This window comes from Pan paniscus, chromosome 4 (genome assembly GCF_029289425.2).
Source record: "Pan paniscus chromosome 4, NHGRI_mPanPan1-v2.0_pri, whole genome shotgun sequence".
NCBI lineage: Eukaryota > Metazoa > Chordata > Mammalia > Primates > Hominidae > Pan > Pan paniscus.
Window position 1 is genome coordinate 151948227 of NC_073253.2, and position 17512 is coordinate 151965738.

General features: G+C 37.7%; 1 protein-coding gene across 5 annotated transcripts in view; it reads left to right on the forward strand.

Moving 5' to 3' along the window:
- The window catches only part of SGCD (sarcoglycan delta), a 1033257-nt gene extending 1023052 nt beyond the window's left edge, over positions 1-10205 (forward strand). For all 5 annotated transcript variants that reach the window (XM_008954393.6, XM_008954394.6, XM_063604282.1 and 2 more), the window contains 2 exons: positions 5-128; positions 1645-10205. In XM_008954393.6, coding sequence (XP_008952641.1) covers positions 5-128; positions 1645-1818 — 298 coding nt within the window. In that variant the 3' untranslated portion in view covers positions 1819-10205. The remainder of the gene's footprint in view (positions 1-4; positions 129-1644) is intronic.
- The last annotated feature ends 7307 nt before the right edge of the window (positions 10206-17512 follow it).

The following is a 17512-nucleotide window of genomic DNA, read 5'->3' on the forward strand; positions in this document are numbered from 1 at the left end:
TCAGGTTGGAGTCCCCAACCCGGTCTCTAGTGATGGAGGCCCCAAAAGGAGTGGAAATCAATGCAGAAGCTGGCAATATGGAAGCCACCTGCAGGACAGAGCTGAGACTGGAATCCAAAGATGGAGAGGTGAGGGGTGAGAAGGACAGAAGTTCAAAGAGCTACAGCTCCAACAGGCCAACCCTTCCCATAACTGGTTGACCTCGGAGTTGGATCCTACGGTGTATCAACAAAAGGAGCCAAGCAGGTTTTATTTCTGAAACAATTAATTGAGCAGCATGATTATAAGCCAAACCCACAATCCATCAAAGTGATGATTTGTTATTTGTAAAATGCAGAGATAATGGCATGTATTCCAAGTACAGAATTATATGACCATGAAAATGAATGCTATTTTCAAATTCTCTCTTGTCACCTTAAAATAAGATTTTGTTAGCCAACATAATTAAGCTGTATATATTATACACATCTGGCTCAAGATGAACTTAATTTACTTGTCATTACTTTGTGTCACATGTTTCTGTTTTCACTGAAAATGGGGAGGCAGATTGAACAGCTGTCCCAACCAGAACAAGCCAAAACTTTATAGGGTAAGACTAGGCAGCAAGGGAATGAAACGCTGCAGATATTCATTCTCTTATACCAACACAGTCCCAGCTGGGTGAACAGAAATGCTGCTTGTGTTTTTGCTAGCAAGACAAGCCAATTACTACCCACACCCAAAATGTGATTTGTCTGTAAACTTTTAAAAATGCCTTCAAAGTGCTCATAAGTGAACTTTGCTATTTAATCATAGAGTTAAAAAATCTGTGTTTTTTTTTTTTTTTAAGAAAAATGCTATTCCACCTGACTATTCAATGAGAGAGGTTATCAGTCTCTACCTGCTTCTATACATCCACTCGATGGATATAAAAGTCCCCCTTTTGATTGGTATGGCATTTCCTATTTTGTTTTAGAAGAGATAGTCAGAACATTCAGTTATCACAACTGCCTTTTCAAGCAGCCACAAACTGCAAACCACACACATATAAAAATAGTGGCTACCTCACATATGCAGTTTATAGCTATCAGAATTTGAACTCTGGAGGAATCAGTTATAATCGTAAATCTAATGGCACCTTCCACCACTGCTTATTTTTATAGGCATGTTTTTATAGGCATGTTTTTCTCAAAGTATATTCTATAGAACATCAGCCCCATAAATTGTTAGAAAAAAAAAAGCAGAAAGGCTCACTAGCATTTAAAAGTTGGAAAATGTTACATACTCTATTCTCTTCTTGAACCACTCACCTTGCACACAGTCATAGTAGGATCTGGGAAGTCCCATAGTAAAGAAAATTGTTAAATGTCACATTTTCACATTTATTTGACTCTAGGACTCTATTTACATTCTGTATGACATTTTTTTGCAAAATGCTAACATAGACCAATGCAGCATTATCTTGCTAGAATCTAAGCTTCTGTGAAGGTAGAGACTTTCCGTCTTGTTGGTATCCAAATCCCCAGTACCAAAAATAATCAACACATAGTAGGTGCTCATTAGATTTCAGTTGAATTGAACATTCATTTGCTGTTTCTGAATGTCAAGAGAAGAGACGACAGCCTCTGACCAATGCTTTCCTTCCTATTCTCTGTCTTTCTTTAGATTAAGTTAGATGCTGCGAAAATCAGACTACCTAGACTGCCTCACGGATCCTACACGCCTACAGGAACGAGGCAGAAGGTCTTCGAGATCTGCGTCTGCGCCAATGGGAGATTATTCCTGTCTCAGGCAGGAGCTGGGTCCACTTGTCAGATAAACACAAGTGTCTGCCTCTGAAAGACTATCCATAGTGGACATTGTTGGCAGCATAAAGGCCTTTTTTGGCTTTAGACACTGGCTGCCAGCTATTTTTACTAGAACACAGAAAGCCTATCAAAGACCTTGTGTGTATGTGTACGTGTGTGTGCGTGATTGAGTGTGTTCGCGTGTGTGGGTGGATATAAATATATATAAATAGATATAAATAAATATATATATCCTCTGTATAAAATGAGGTTTCAGTACAAAAGGAACCATGGGTGACCCTGCGATATCCACTGTCATTTTCCATCCCATCCTCACCACCTGAGTGACAGAAATCTAAACACACATCCATCCCAACATTCCCCAGACTATTCAGAATCAAACAGAGTATTGAACACTGACAGAATCTTCATCTAGATATTCGAGTAGCAGCATATCTTCTCTTTTAGTGTCATTACGAGGGAGTGATGGCGGGAATCTCAGTCGCACTCAAGCTCTGAGACCTTTGTATCAAAAATAGGCATTTGATTTCCTGTTTTAGCTTTAGTAAGGCTGGCTAACTTCCCCCTCTTCAAGCTAGGAACTGGCAATGCTGTAGAAGTCAGCCGTAGGAATTCAAAATGGCTGGCCTACCTTGGCTACCAGACATATTGGGGTTTTTGTAGTTGAATGAATGAATGAGGAGGATGAATTTCAGCAAATTTTGAACTGCTCACCCAACTTCTGCTATCTTGCTCCCTCCAAACTCACAGATTCTCCTACAGTCAAATTAGGAGCTGTAAATCAGCACAAAATAAGATAACAGCTGTTCCTCAGTCAGCTGGAAGCTACTTAATGGCCTGATGGGCAATGAACAAACGGGTGATATGTCTCTGTTTAAGGGAAAAATGGCTTAAAAGCTGTTCTGTTCTCACTTCTGACTTTAACCAAAAGATTTCAACCCACAATGATCAGGTCAATCAAAATCCCTAAGAGCAGAACTCCTACCCCAAAAGAAGCCTGGAAGTCTAATTAAGAGTAGCATAAGGAACCTAATTATGTTTACCATGTTTCTTGGGATTGGTGGGAAATGTCAAAACATGCCCTTTATTTTTAAAGGCATTCACAAACTCTCTGACTTTGTTCTTCTTATATATTTTTTCAGTGCCGGGATATTCATATTCCTAAAGCCACTATTGTGTTTTCTCTAAGAAGCACTACATGCCACCAGAATTGTGCACTGAAAGATAATACAAACTGAGTGTCTTTATGAGAATCACTGTGTCCCCTGAGGCCCAGCAGTACCTGCTTCCCTGTATGTGGAAGCAGCACCTCATTCCCGCCATCAGCTACCTCTCATCACCCCACCTTCATCATCATGCTCCAGGGTCACCCTGGCCAGCTCTTGTGCTGGGACAGGGGATTACACCATCTCTGTTCAAAGAGGGGGAAATGTGCCTATGCCTTAAGTCAATGCACTCAGCAAGGAGAAGCACATCTTATTTATCTTGTTACCTATAGTTTACTTTGGGTGATTGGAGGGGAATGATTTAGTTATGACTGGACATCTTAAAAGCTGATAGACAAGCCAAATGGCTGGCAGATGATGTGGATTTCAAAGAGCCCAGAATGAACTCACTCATCACTGGCTTAGACAGTCCTGGATGCCATTTGGAAAGCAGTGGCCCTGCAAGCCTAAATGAAGTAGTATTTGTAGGCCTGGGTGGCATTTGGATTTTTCTTTTCCCTCAACAAGGTTTTACTTTTTCTTACTTTACAAGCAAGGGAAGTTTTGTGATAGGAGAGAAATAAAAGATTTGATATTTTTTGAGATGACACTCAAGCTTTATCAGGCTGAGATTTGCACACATGGGATGTAAAAGCAAGCTGTGTGTTGCTTAGTCGCTTACTTAGAAGTAGATGGTGGGGGACAGCGGCGTGGGTCCTAGCCTGGCCAGTGATGCTGCTGGCGTCCAGACCCCAAACTCACTCCAAGCACTCTTGTTCAATATCTCATGCAGAAGAGTTGGGCTGGTCACTCTTAGGGGTGAGACCCAGTGATTGGTTGGTTTGTAGCACTAAGGTCTAAAAAGGAAAACCATAAAAGACATCAGATTATGCTGGATCAGTATAATTAATATTCCATAGGGCCATGTTGCCAGAATCTGTATGTATCAATACAGGGTTTTTCCAAGCCAGGAAACGCCCTCCTTGGCTACTAGGAGCACCTATCCCATATCATTCAGATAAACAATGATAGCTACAAAGTCATTTGTGGCTAGATAGGTTAAGACAGGTGATTTTTAAAAGTAGACTGTCTTTGCATTTTGCCATCTCAAGTTCATTAATCTTTAGATGACAAAAAAGCAAAAAGTTCCCAGAACCTTTTCCCTTAGATTTTGTTCTAATCACCATGTGAAAGAATGAGATTAGCACCACAAGTTTCATGCCAATAAAAGAGACTGGTGTGATCCCACATGCAAAATTTAATCCTAAGGGTAGTGAGATCACAAACAGAATAAAAATAAGAGCAATCAACCATATAAATCAAGTACCTATTGGGAACAGACATAACACTCAATTTTTCATTTATGCTAAGTGACCACAGTATACAAAGTAATAAGCAGGAAATTTGATATGGGTTAAATTATGCATTTTGTTCAGATTTTGGAAATTGGTATGCATTATAAGTTTCTCAATGTACATCTTTTTATCCCAACACCCTCAAACTAGAATATTTGTCAGTGGTCAAGAGAAAAAATTTTACCTGAATTCTTGGGGGCCGGCGGGGAGCTTTTACATTAAAAATCTACTAACGCCTACTTTTTAAAAAATGAGATTCTTTCTAATCTTTATATATGACATTTTCTAGACAATCGCACCTTTGGGTATATTAAACAGCTGGTATCATAACAAAGAATCCAAATGAACCTTCAATATACTAGAAGTTCTAGTATGTTAATATTGTTCAGAAGATTTTTACAAATTAAAAACTGATTTCCAAATATGTTCAACATTTACTTCTATTTGATATCTGCTCAAGAAGTCATAGAAGTCTTGGGAAACTATTCGAGTATCACAGAGGTTTTCAAAAGCCCTTATGGTGACATCTACCTAGGTAAAAGCCTGACATGTGGCTTTATAATTGTTATGTTACCCAAGGGATAAACTTGAACTGGCTTTGAACATCCTTTAGGTCATTTTCTCTTTGGATAATTTTCATCGCATATCCAGCAACTATAGACCAAAGTTTGCTTAAGGTTTGACCCTAGAGCAGAGGTGGGCAAACTATGACCTGGAAACCAAATCTGACTTACCACCTTTTCCTGTAGTTAAAGTTTTATTGTCACATAGCCACATACATTCATTTACATGTTTTCTGATTTTACACTACAGCAGCAGGATGGAGTAGTTGTGTCAGAGACTATGTATCCCACAAAGCATAGATTACTTACTATTTAGTCCTTTACAGGCAAAGTTTCCTCACCCCTGACCTAGAGGTTTTTGTGGTATGCATTGGATATAGCAGGAAAGAAAGCACATTTCCAAACAGCAGGGAGTAAGCTTACATTTCTGTGTAAGCTTGGGAATATAGTTACTTGGCAAAGTCTTTCAGGAAGGAAGCCCTTCCTTATGTTACATGTGGAAAGCCTGCCTTCCAAGACATGTGGAAGTAAGTGATCCACCTGCCAGAGAAACACAGGCTCAGAGGATTCCTGGGAACGGGGAGGATGGGATTAGTGGAAGCTTAGTGGAAAAGGAAAGTTATGATCCTCCAAGACCCTTAATTGATAGACCATACCAGGTTCTGCAGGTCAGCATCATTGTGTAATGAGAAGTGAAGTAGGGGACCCTGTGGTTCAACCTTAGAATCTGTTTCCTGTAGGCTCTTTCTGCTGTCTATATTCATATAAAGTTTTCCACCTCACCCTCCCATAGTCTAGAGGGATGCCCATTCCATGGTCCTCCGGAGAATAGTTTTGACTTAACATGTCTTTTTAGCCCACATCACGTCAGTTATCAACACCGCCACTGTGCTTACTGTTCCTACAGCCACACCAGGCTTGAAGAGTTAGTGAGACCAACAAATAATTGGAAGTATTGGAAAAAGCAACTTAAAATACATGGGGACAAAAAAAAATACAGTAAAATTCTTTCTATCAAGCTGATGCTGTGAGAAACCAGATGAATGCCAGTTTGGCTTTATTTCTAAGAATCTGGGTCTTCATTCTCTGGTGTAGAAGGAATGCAAAAAACAACAACAACAACAACAAAAACATATTTTGAAAAGACATATTCTGACATCTCTGCTTGCGTGTGGTAAGACAGGTTCCTATCAGACATTTATCCCTTTGATCAAGATCCCTTTTGCTCATACTCAATATCGTTTTAAAAAAAAAAGTATCAGCTATGGATGACTCTGGAAGTACGAGTATCATGGTGGGGAGGAAGGATTTTTTTTTTTTAATGTAAATGACCCCCATTTACCAGACCCTAATCAAAGTCACTTAAGGGAATCCCTCAGCCTTTTATTTGGAAACAGCTGAAATAAACTGGCAGCAGCTAGATCAGAGTATCTTGCTTTATTTTATAAAGGCCAAAGGTAGTATGAGGTTTGGACCAAAAAGGTAAATAGATCCATTCCAGCACCTGATACTGATTTTTCAAGGCTCTATGAAAGGTCAAAAATTTCATTAAACAAGACCAGTTCTCCCTCTTCCCCCTGTCCCAAGAAATCTTAGGCATGAAAAGGACAAGGAAACAGCTCCTGGAATGATACATTTGCATAGTGCCCTAGTAGTAGGTTGGGAAAAAGTTATAATATAAGAAACAACCTTCGAAAACAGGCCTTTTATCTCAAAGATAAAATGTCTCTCTTGTGGTCTTTCATCACTATCTCCGTGGTGGAAGGTTCCCCTAGTTCCAACATATTTCCATTAAAATAGTCAAAGCCACGGCATTGGGATGTCAGATGCATCTCTTTCTTTGTGGTAATCGGAATTTAAAATTATACAGTTGCCTCTGAATTTCTCATGCACAAAGCCAAACCACTGATAAGAGATAAAGCAGTCTGAAGCCTGCTGCTTCAGCCAGCACAGCACAGCACACACGCTCGCACTTTCAAAAGCAATGTGATTTCTATGGTTCTTAAAAGCTTTCTTCATAAGGGAGTCCTTGAAATTTCTCAAGGCAGGTTTGAATGGCAAAGGGAAAATAATTACTTGTGGGAGGTCCTCCTTTTGAGTATTGTTAGAGCATACATGTAAAAGAAAATAACCTTTTTGGGGCAACTCATGCTCACACATGCTGTTTTCTTTGGTTCTCCTCCTACCTTCCTTTTGTAGATATTGACAGAATAGGAGGAAATGAGCATCCTTATTTGAGAAAGAGCAAGAATGTCATGAGCCCTTGATGCAATACTAAATGTGGTGTCATCATACAGTGTTAATGATGCTATCAAATCCATCAATAAACAGTCTCAAACCTTCCAACAACAGTGCTCACTGCTGCTCCTCAACTTCAGCCCAGCAAGCAGTAATATCATCACCCATTTTGAGATTTGCAGTTGGAATAGAACAAAGAAACAGCCACTGTAATCGAGAAGCATGTTTACTGTCTAAATCCACCTGTTGCAATAGGAAGCCAGAGTGGGGTTCCAAATGCCTCGTTAAGTATGTGGGCAGCCTCACTAGTAAGTGAGTGAATTTGGCTTCATCACTGAACATTAGCTAAGGTCAGCTTAATAACACAAATATGAGGCCGACTTCTTTGCGAGAAGAGAAAAGAAAACATCTGCTTGATTTAAAATCCACCCCACATGCCTAGAGTTGTCTAATAGTCCCTCACTTTCCAATGGCTTCACATCCTACTTCTACATTTGGGGTTTTTTGGTGAAATCAGAGATAGCTCAGGATTTCATAAAATGAGAAACTCCAAACTGGTCTATTAGGTTCCATGGGAACACTTGTAGCCAAAGGATTGTCTGAGGGCAGGAAGATGACACTTGGCAACAAGGAAGACAGTGTTTCTTTAGTTCCCATATTCATCTAATTCATGGGGTTCTAACATTTTGGGAGACCATAGATTCTTTTGACAATCTGAGCCAATCTATGAAACTTCTCCCCAAAAAGAACCACCCCACAAAATCTTGCAAAACATAGGAGATTTTCCTGGATTTGAAGCTACCCGAAGACATGGGAAGAGTTGTATTCTATTATTCAATTTTAAGAATATTTATTAATATTCACTGAGCTATTGCTAGCCACTGTGCTAAACATTTTACATACATTCTTCTATTTCATCCTCAAAACAATCCTTTGAGTTGGGTTCTAATATAGTTCCAATATTCGGATGTGAAAACTGAGGCTTATAGTGGCTAAGAAACTTGCCCAAAGCCACTACCTAGAAAATGGCAGAGCTGGAATGTAGGTTTAACTCCTGACCACTATGCTATAAAGTCACCACATGTCAAACTAATTTTCAAGTTGTTGGGACATGTCCCCTACTAGGTTTTAAACTAGATCTTCCTTGGTAGATGAAGCTATAGAACTTCTATTTTCCCTGCTTTCTGTAGTCTCTCACAGTGACAGCATCTATACTAAAGTATAGATACCTAAGGGGAAAATATAGAAAGCCTGCCTGAATAATAGAATCTAGAACAACAACAAAAATATTAATTTTTTCTGTGTATGCTTAGGTCAAGCTTAAAAAAAAACCGGAAAATACCTGGGTTGTTAGCCTCACATTTAGGAAAAAATTGTAATACTCAATTATCTGTGTGTATGGCTAAACAAGTCAGCATTTCTGCACACATACATCTCTTTCCTTTATACTTCCCTTCAAAAGACAAATATCTTACTTTTGATCTTTGACACTATTTGGTCAGTATTCTTCTCTACCTTTACTTGTGGCAAAACTCAAGGAAGGGATCAAATAGAAGGAAGCTCATTTCTATCATTGTCTCTGTTTCCCTATAAGAAAGAACTACCAGGGACTCACTGACTGCATTAGGCATACAATGTCAGAGCTGAGCTGACCACTCTGGTCCGTAATGTCTTTGGCCTCACACCTTGGCAGCCATCATTAATGGGCCATACCCTTCCCCAGGTGCAGAATTCTCCTCCCCAGAGCACTCAGGCCGTTACTACCAATTTATCTGAGTTGGAAATGAGACTCATTTGCCAGTTCTTATTTTTAAAGTGGCACCCTTTAACTTTGAACCTGTATATTTTACACTGGCATCCTAGATTCAGCAATGAGGTTGGTGGTGTTTCAACTAGGAAGGGAGAAAATGAGTGCATCTGAAGTTCCTTACAGCTTGGTTTCTTTGGAATACTTTCATCTTCTAAGCAAAGGGATCAGGGTTTGATCTGTAAGAGTTAAAAAGACAAAGTCGTTTTGAAGAATTAACTCATCCAGGGATCATGCAAAAAGATTAAAAACCAGAATGCCCTTGTTAAAGCCCTGCTGTCAACCTGCCTTCACCCAGAGCTTAGAGGGCCACAGCAGCAAAGAGGCTGGGGTCCATCCCTCTCTGATGTGCTTTTTCCACAACACGTATCTGGTCCTCTGGCAGGATTGTGGATAGAGCTCCTCACCATACCCAAAAGACTCAGCCCCAGTGCCAGTGCTTTCCTGGTTCAACAACCCACCACAAAACCTTAGTAAAGGGATGAGCCAAAAATGAAAAAGACTCTACTCTACGGTAAGTCAGTCAGGGATTTCCTTTTTACTGGTTTAAGACATCCAAATGGCAAGCCAGGAATAGATACCATTAAAGGGTCTCATAGGACTAACCTTACCAGAGCCAGAAATCTAGCTCTCTGGAAGAGATGCAAGATTCTAGAAAGTAAAGGGAAGTGTTGGCACATCTAAATTTAGTGAACACAAAGTTAACTTAATTTTTATCTAGTCTGTGACGGAGGGAATAAAGTTTTTCATGTATCAACCACCTCCCCCAGTCAGGTTTCTCCCTTTTTGAGATTATGAAGAAGCTGAGACATACTTCTTAAGGAGGTCGTGTTTTAGAAGGAAAAGGCAGAGGCTATCCATCATTATGCTGGCTAGATGCGCTTCTGAAGAAGCCGGATTCTGATGTTCTTAACCAAAATGGTGAGGTCATGGAAGTCCCATTTGCTTGGAGATTTTGAAAAAAAAAAAAAACCCATTCCCATAAAGCATTGAGTTCAGCCTTTGGATTATTTTTGGTTTGGTTTTTCTCTGGTTTTGGGTGTGATGTAAGAAGAGCTTTTTAGTTTTGTTTTGAATAACATCAATCCTTGCACACTCTATGCAAAAATTTTGTAAGCATTGCAATAATGCTATGAATTACAAGGAACTATTTTAACTTTATTACACTTTCTGTATAAAAAATTTGTATTTAATATTATTTCGACCACAGTCTTGTAAAATATATTAATAAAAATAATGATTGGTAAGAAGGAAAGCACCCTTGTCCACTTCTTTAGGGAATTCCTCTCTCACAGCTAATAAATCAGTCACTCCTATTGACTCTACCTCAGAAATAAATTTTCAGATTAACATCTCTTCCATATCCCTTTGATCAGTTGGGTAAGCCATTTTGACTCTTGGGAAGAAATTCACACAGGTTGCCTTATGAAAAGAGAGCTTACTATAAGGTAAAACATGGCCTGGAATTTGGGAGTCCCCAGGATTTGGAGCATGTCAAGGGAACAGCCATCCTCAATTTCTCTTCTAATGACCTACATAGGCTTCTCTGGCCACAGTTTACTACTGCCCTCTCCACTGCTCCCCTTCTCTGTCTTTCAAGAAGCAAGCCAGATTGGTTCCTAATAGGTAAAACCTTTACAACCAACCTGCTTTAGTGCTCCTGGTTAGCCTACAAATAAGCCATCTTTGAGTCAGGTGCTTATCCCTCGTGCTCCCTTAGATGGGGCCATGGGTGAGACAATCGATGAGAGAAGGCGTTGTGGCAGAACCACTTGGATCCACCCACCACAATTAATTCTTCATTTTGAGCATCTCATCTCTCCTGGTCTTCCACAATGACAGGTCAGTGGACATGCTAGAATCTGCCTAGAATTTATTCCCATCCAGCACCACCCACCCCAGGATATCATCCTTCATGATCTCATCCACATATCATCTTCTCTCTGTGGCCCTCGTCATTCTTCCTTGATTCCCTCATTTGTTCTAATTTCTTATGTAACACTACATTGTACTATGATTTACCCATTTACCTACCTATCTGGGACCCCAGAAATGCTTATATACATTCCTAAAGTTTATATAGAATCAAATATATATCTAAATTGATCTTCACAACATTATAAGGTAGATAGGTAATTTCCTTATCTAGAATATCTAAACAAATTTTACATATCTAACATGTGACAGAACCAATGTCTTTTCCCAATTGGATTTTCATCTAAGGCCACATCTTATTTCTTACATCCTGACTCCAAATATCACTGAAGCAACATTAGAGAACTCCTAAGATAAAAGGATTTGATAAAAATATTATTCCCAGGCAGAGCACAATTTATTTCCAAAGATGCAGTAATTTTATTATCTAGCTTCTGTTTGGGAAAAATTTACCAAAAAACAAACAAACAAAAATCTAAATCAAAGGTAATGAAATCACAATTCAAGAGACTTGGTGAGAAAAACCACTGAATCTTAGCTAAAAAGATAAACTCTAATGAGAGACAGAAAGGCTGTTACTGACATGTCAAACTAATTGACATCATTGTTGAAACAAAATTAGAAAGCAGATAAAATACCAGGAAGCTAAAAAAAGCTCTTTGCCTTGTCTTCCAAGGAAGGAAGGTTTAAAAAGTAGCAAATAGGTATAAATCAGCAACTTTGAGATTTCTTCTGATCTTTACCCCTTTAAAAGAGATATAAGATTCTATGGCTCACTTTACCCTACGAAAAGAACCCAGGGTAGGGCAGGGGTCGGAATAGGGATCAGAGTGTAAAGGAATAAGCAAAGTGCATTTCAGAAAAACTTGTGAGCAATGTGTATGCATTAGCATCTCCAGTTAAGTCCAGTGATAGGGTAATTTTAATTTGTGAATGTCAATTGTTAATTATTCTCGATAACACCGAACTCTTGCAGCTGAGGCTCAATATACAGCCCCCAAGAAAGACCCCTTATGACCCATCAATGGACAGACGATGGATGAAGCTGTAAGACTCTCTGGCAGAAGTAATTAAACATAAATTTAAAAAACACTTGTGAGATTTTTCCAGACAACTCACACTAGAATCTAAAATGGGTACATAAAATGTGAGAATAGAATCTTCCAAATTATATTTTAATAGGAAGTAAGTATTTGGAACAAATTTAGGATAATAGATATTAAATCAAGGGTAGAAATTATAAGAGTACATAATCGATTTTAATCTATTAGAAGATGAAGTCAAACATTGCATTTAAAAACATTTGGTGCAAAAAATTAACTTATTAAACAAGTAAAAGGAAAATCAATATTTTAAAGTAGACACTATGGCAAAAAGTATAGGAGAGATTCAGATTAACAAATTTATAATAATAAAATGCCCTAATTGATTATACATGATTAAACCACTGTGCTGAGCAGGCAAGTAACCAAAAACAAAAATCCAAAACTTTGAAAAATAAACAGAAGCTTGACAAATTTAATTGTAAGGGAAAATTTTTAACTACTCCCCTGTCTTATAACTTACAATATGGCAAAGCAAAAAATTAACTCATAAACACACACACAAACACCTCTCTACACATGGCAAGAAAGAAAAAATCTTCTTTTTGTCAATAATCATATAAATGAAATAAATATCATCTCAAAATGAAAACGTTAAACTTTTCAGACTATATTCTCTGAAAGTAAAAACAGACAATATATTTTATATTTACATAAAATCCCAAGAATTTAAAAACATTTCCCTAACTGGTGATTTGAGAAAGAAACAAGCCTATTTAAAGAATAACAGTTAAAAATGCTACAAATGATGAAATTTAGCCAAAGCAGTCTTTGACATAGTAAGAGCATTTAAACTTGTCAATAGAGAAATGAATAAATAAAGCATTCAACTAAGATTCCAGAAGAATCAAGAAAAGAACAAAAATCAACAAAACTAAGATGGAATAAGTAATTCTAGATTTTACATCATAAAAAAACTAAAAATCTAAAAAACAAAACTGCTGATAAATCTTTTAAAATATTAAAATAAGCTTAATAACACATAAAATAAAAATGTGTTACACCAACATAATTCCTTGTAAGAAAAATAGAAAACCTTGATGAAATGTAGAATTTTGAAAAAATAACCATAATAAAAATTGGTAAAAATTAGTAAAATTAGTAAAAAATAGTGCTTGTTTCATAAGCAAAAGTGAAACAATTTTTGTTTAGGAAATTCTACAAAAATATACCTTTTCTGACATAAATAACATTACATATATATATAATGTACATACCTATATACATTCATAAATTAACATGTGAAAAAAATTGCCATAATTGATCTGCTGTAACCTAGGCCAGATAAAAATTTAAAAATTTTGAGAGAGATAAATATTAAATACAGAGACCAACTCTCAACTGTATAGGCTAAAATTGATAAAGACTATCTTGTTTTCCTTTAAGTTAATTTTCACACTTAACAAAATGCCAATACTTTTAAATCTCAACAGAAATTTTCTGAGAAGTAAACAAAATAATTCTAAAATTTACCAGGCAAAATAAAAGAGAGAAAAAAAAAAAGGTAAACATATTCTCTAAGAAAAATCATTAAAATTACAAAAATCTAACAGACTGTCTAAAAATTACAAAATAGCAATAATGAAGATAATAACATTTCCAAATCAGAGACATAGATCAATTGCATTTGATACTATTTTCCTACCTGGAAAATACCTCTCACCTTTCTTTGCCTGGCTTTCCCCTGCTCACTTTCTAAGATTTTGCTGAGATATGTCCCTTCAAGAAGGCTTCTCTGGCCGGGCGCTGTGGCTCACGCCTGTAATCCCAGCACTTTGGGAGGCCGAGGCGGGTGGATCACGAGGTCAGGAGATTGAGACCAGCCTGGCTAACACGGTGAAACCCCGTCTGTACTAAAAATACAAAAAATTAGCCGGGCGTCGTGGCGGGCGCCTGTAGTCCCAGCTACTCGGGAGGCTGAGGCAGGAGAATGGCGTGAATCCAGGAGGTGGAGCTTGCAGTGAGCCCAGATCGCGCCACTGCACTCCAGCCTGGGCGACAGAGCGAGACTCCATCTCAAAAACAAAAGAAGGCTTCTCTGACTTGTTCTGTTAATAGATCAAGTAAAACTTTCCCTGTACTTTGAGGGCACACTGGACAACCATGATAGAGGGCAACCTCTATTACGGTTGACATCGTACTGAAGCAACCTATTCATTCTTCTGTTTAGCCTACTAGAATACGGCTCAAGATCAGATGCACGGCTTCCTCACTATTTTATCACTCAAGCCTAGCAGAGTGCTAGGCGTCTAAACTGAAATCGTTGAATTGAAGAGACCAGAAAACCCAGAAATAGACTCAAGTGAATATAAGAATTCATCATCTATCAATTTATCAGTTCAATCTACCGCTTATTCTTAAACATTCCAAGACAGAGAGCAAGAACAAGATGGTGGTCTCTGTACTCAGCTTACAAACGGGCAATCTCACAAAGAAACAAACAGTTGCAAGTGTGAAATAAGCAGTGATCCAGGAGAACATAGTTCTCCAGGGAAGCTGATAGCTGGAACACCATTACAAACCAAGGGAAGAGGTAGTGATTACTTGATTGTTATTAGGAAAACCGATCCGCAGCGTCCTTGGTGAGGTTGAGGAGGCTTCAGGGTCACACCTTAAATTAACTCCAGTGGACCAGAGTCAAATGTTTGTTCATCTGGCATCTATTGAATGCCTATTCCCTTATAAATAAATAACACACTCTCTTTACTCTTGAATAAATATCTCAGAGCCTAATGAGGTAAACAAGGACCTAAAATGATCACTTATAACATAGTATGAGCTGTGAATAAAAGACAAAATAATAGGCCATGGAATAACAACCTACTTAGGATCTGTGGAAGAATGACAAGGAAAATCTCAAAAAGGAAAAACTGGCACATTCATGCATATGCAATTCCTTTTCTCTCTTTTTTGAGACAGTCTCGCTCTGTCGCCCAGGCTGGAGAGCAGTGGCAGGATCTTGGCTCAATGCAACCTCCACCTCCCAGGTTCAAGCAATTGTCAAGCCTCAGCCTCTCGAGAGAGTAGCTGAAGCTACAGGCATGTACCACCACACTCAGCTAAACTATTGTATTTTTAGTAGAGATAGGGTTTCATCATGTTGGCCAGGCTGGTCTTGAACTCCTGACTTCAGGTGATTCGCCCGCCTTGACCTCCCAAAATGCTGGGATTACAGGCATGAGCCATGGCACCCAGCCCGTATGCAATTATTAAGTTCTTTCATCACCCGTCCCACTCCCACAAATAAGAGAACCTTAAATAATAATAATCAAGTAAATAGGAGAAATGGTTAGAAATTACGAACTTTGATGAGTTAATGCAAATTAATTCGTATTAACCCATCAAGATATCAATAAATATATGAACAAAGGAGATAAGCACATAATGCACACAAGTGAAAATGTACATTGTTTCCATTCTAGAGCACTGGAAGATAGCACAATTAATAACCACTTTTCAAGAAAAACAATATTTTCTTGATTTTAAGATGCAATATGATTTTACGAATGGTAAAAAACCCAACTTCGACTCTACCAAATAAAATGTGGTTAAATCTATCAAAATAAATGTGGTGAAACCATGGTCATACCCTTGCAGAAAAAAACAATAGGATTTAAGTGAGCTGTTTTTCCTCAACCTATCAGACTGTTTAAATAGTGACTTTATGGAGGGCAACGTAATAAGGCCGTTTTATACCATATGTTTAGTCCTGAAAAGAACCTGTAAGGTAGGCAGTATTTTCCCCGTCTTAGAGAAATCGTGCTCAAAGAAATTAAGAAACTTGCCTAAAGTAATTCTACTAGCAAACGGCAGAGCTTAGTATTAACTTCAAAATAATTCCTCCCATTATTTGAAGTTGTTTACCTTTCCTGTCAAAATGCGGTAAGACAAACATTTGCACACTGATGCAATGGGCACTGGTATATTCTTTCAGAAGGTAATTGGTCAGTATTTTTAAATAGTCATAAAAATGTTTATACAAGTTCACCTAGTAAACCTATTTTCAAAATTCATCCGGGCAACAATATTTAAATAGGAAAATGTTGTTAAGTAGCAGCAGTGTGCACTGTAGCAGAATTTAAAGATGGGAAAAATTAGCAATGCTTCCTAATCAGACAAAGGAGAAGGCCAACTAGATTATGGTTATTTTAAATTTATGGAATATTACGCTGCCTTTTAAAAAGATTTGTGAGGATTTAATTTCAGTATGGCAAAATTTGATGTTAAATATGTAAAAGTGATGTGTACACATGAATCAAGACTGCTAGGGAAACTGAAAGATGAAGCAAGTTGATTTGGATGGTGATATTGTAGGTATTTCTTATCATTTTTGTGTTTATAATATTTGTATAATAAAACATTTTCAAAAAAGACTAGTGTCTTTTATTTTTCTACAAAATGGAATTAGTGGCACATACTTTGACCCTACAAATAATCCTCATGAAGAAAAATTCATAAACCTAAAATTGTTTAACACAGTATAAAAAAATTGGAATTTTCCTTTTTTTCCCCAACAACAGTAACAATAAGTAAACAAATTATGGTACACCCAATCAATGAAATAAATATTAAAGTAATTTTGGAACTCATGGAAAAATGTCATGTTTAAATAAGTTTAAAATACCTAGAATTACATGAAAGATCATTACATTTATGTTTTAGTCAGTTTGATATCCTGTAATAAAGTACTGAAGAACAGGTGGCTTAAAAGCAACACAAATTTATTTCTCACAGTTCTGGAGACTGGAAGTCACAGATCAGGGTCACGTTCTGGGGAGGGCCCTATCCAGGTAGCAGGCTGACAACTTATTGTATCCTCCCATGGCAGAAAGAGAGCAAATGATTTATCTGTGGTCCCACTTAAAAGAGCACTAATCCTATTCACGAGGGCCCTACCCACATGACTTAATCATTTCTCAAAGACACCACTTCCTACTACCACCACATTGGGGCTTAGATTTCAACATACAAATTTGGGGGAACACAAACTTTCAGTACCTTGCAAGCTATGTGAAAAAATATATATATTTAAGGATAAGGATCACTGATCATTTTAAATGATGGCATTAATATGAATCAGGCTGTTTATTTTTGTTTTTCTAAGTAGAGTTAGTTTATTACCATTAATTTTATAAAATGGATGAACAAAAATCATTTTTAAGCTTGGCTTTAAAAATTACTTAATTTGTAATTTTCAGTTCTTTTATTCAAGTCTACCAATGAGTCAAATTTGAAAAGACTTCTGAACACAGAGAATACCTGGGGATTTAAGGTTGCTTCTCCTTCTATTCCACAGAAGAATAAAACCTTTGAAAATGTTCTGCTGGCCTCTGTGATGGCTACAAAGCTCTACTACAGATTTGACATCAAAGGACAAGCCACACATCTAAGCTAAGTTTGGGCAACAAGGTGGTAGGAGCTTAGCTCCCCTACTGGATTTCAGGCAAGGGCTAGGTGAGAAAGGCCCCAACCCTTCCCCCTTTTAAGAGACATGAAGAGAAACCAAAGAAAATTTAACC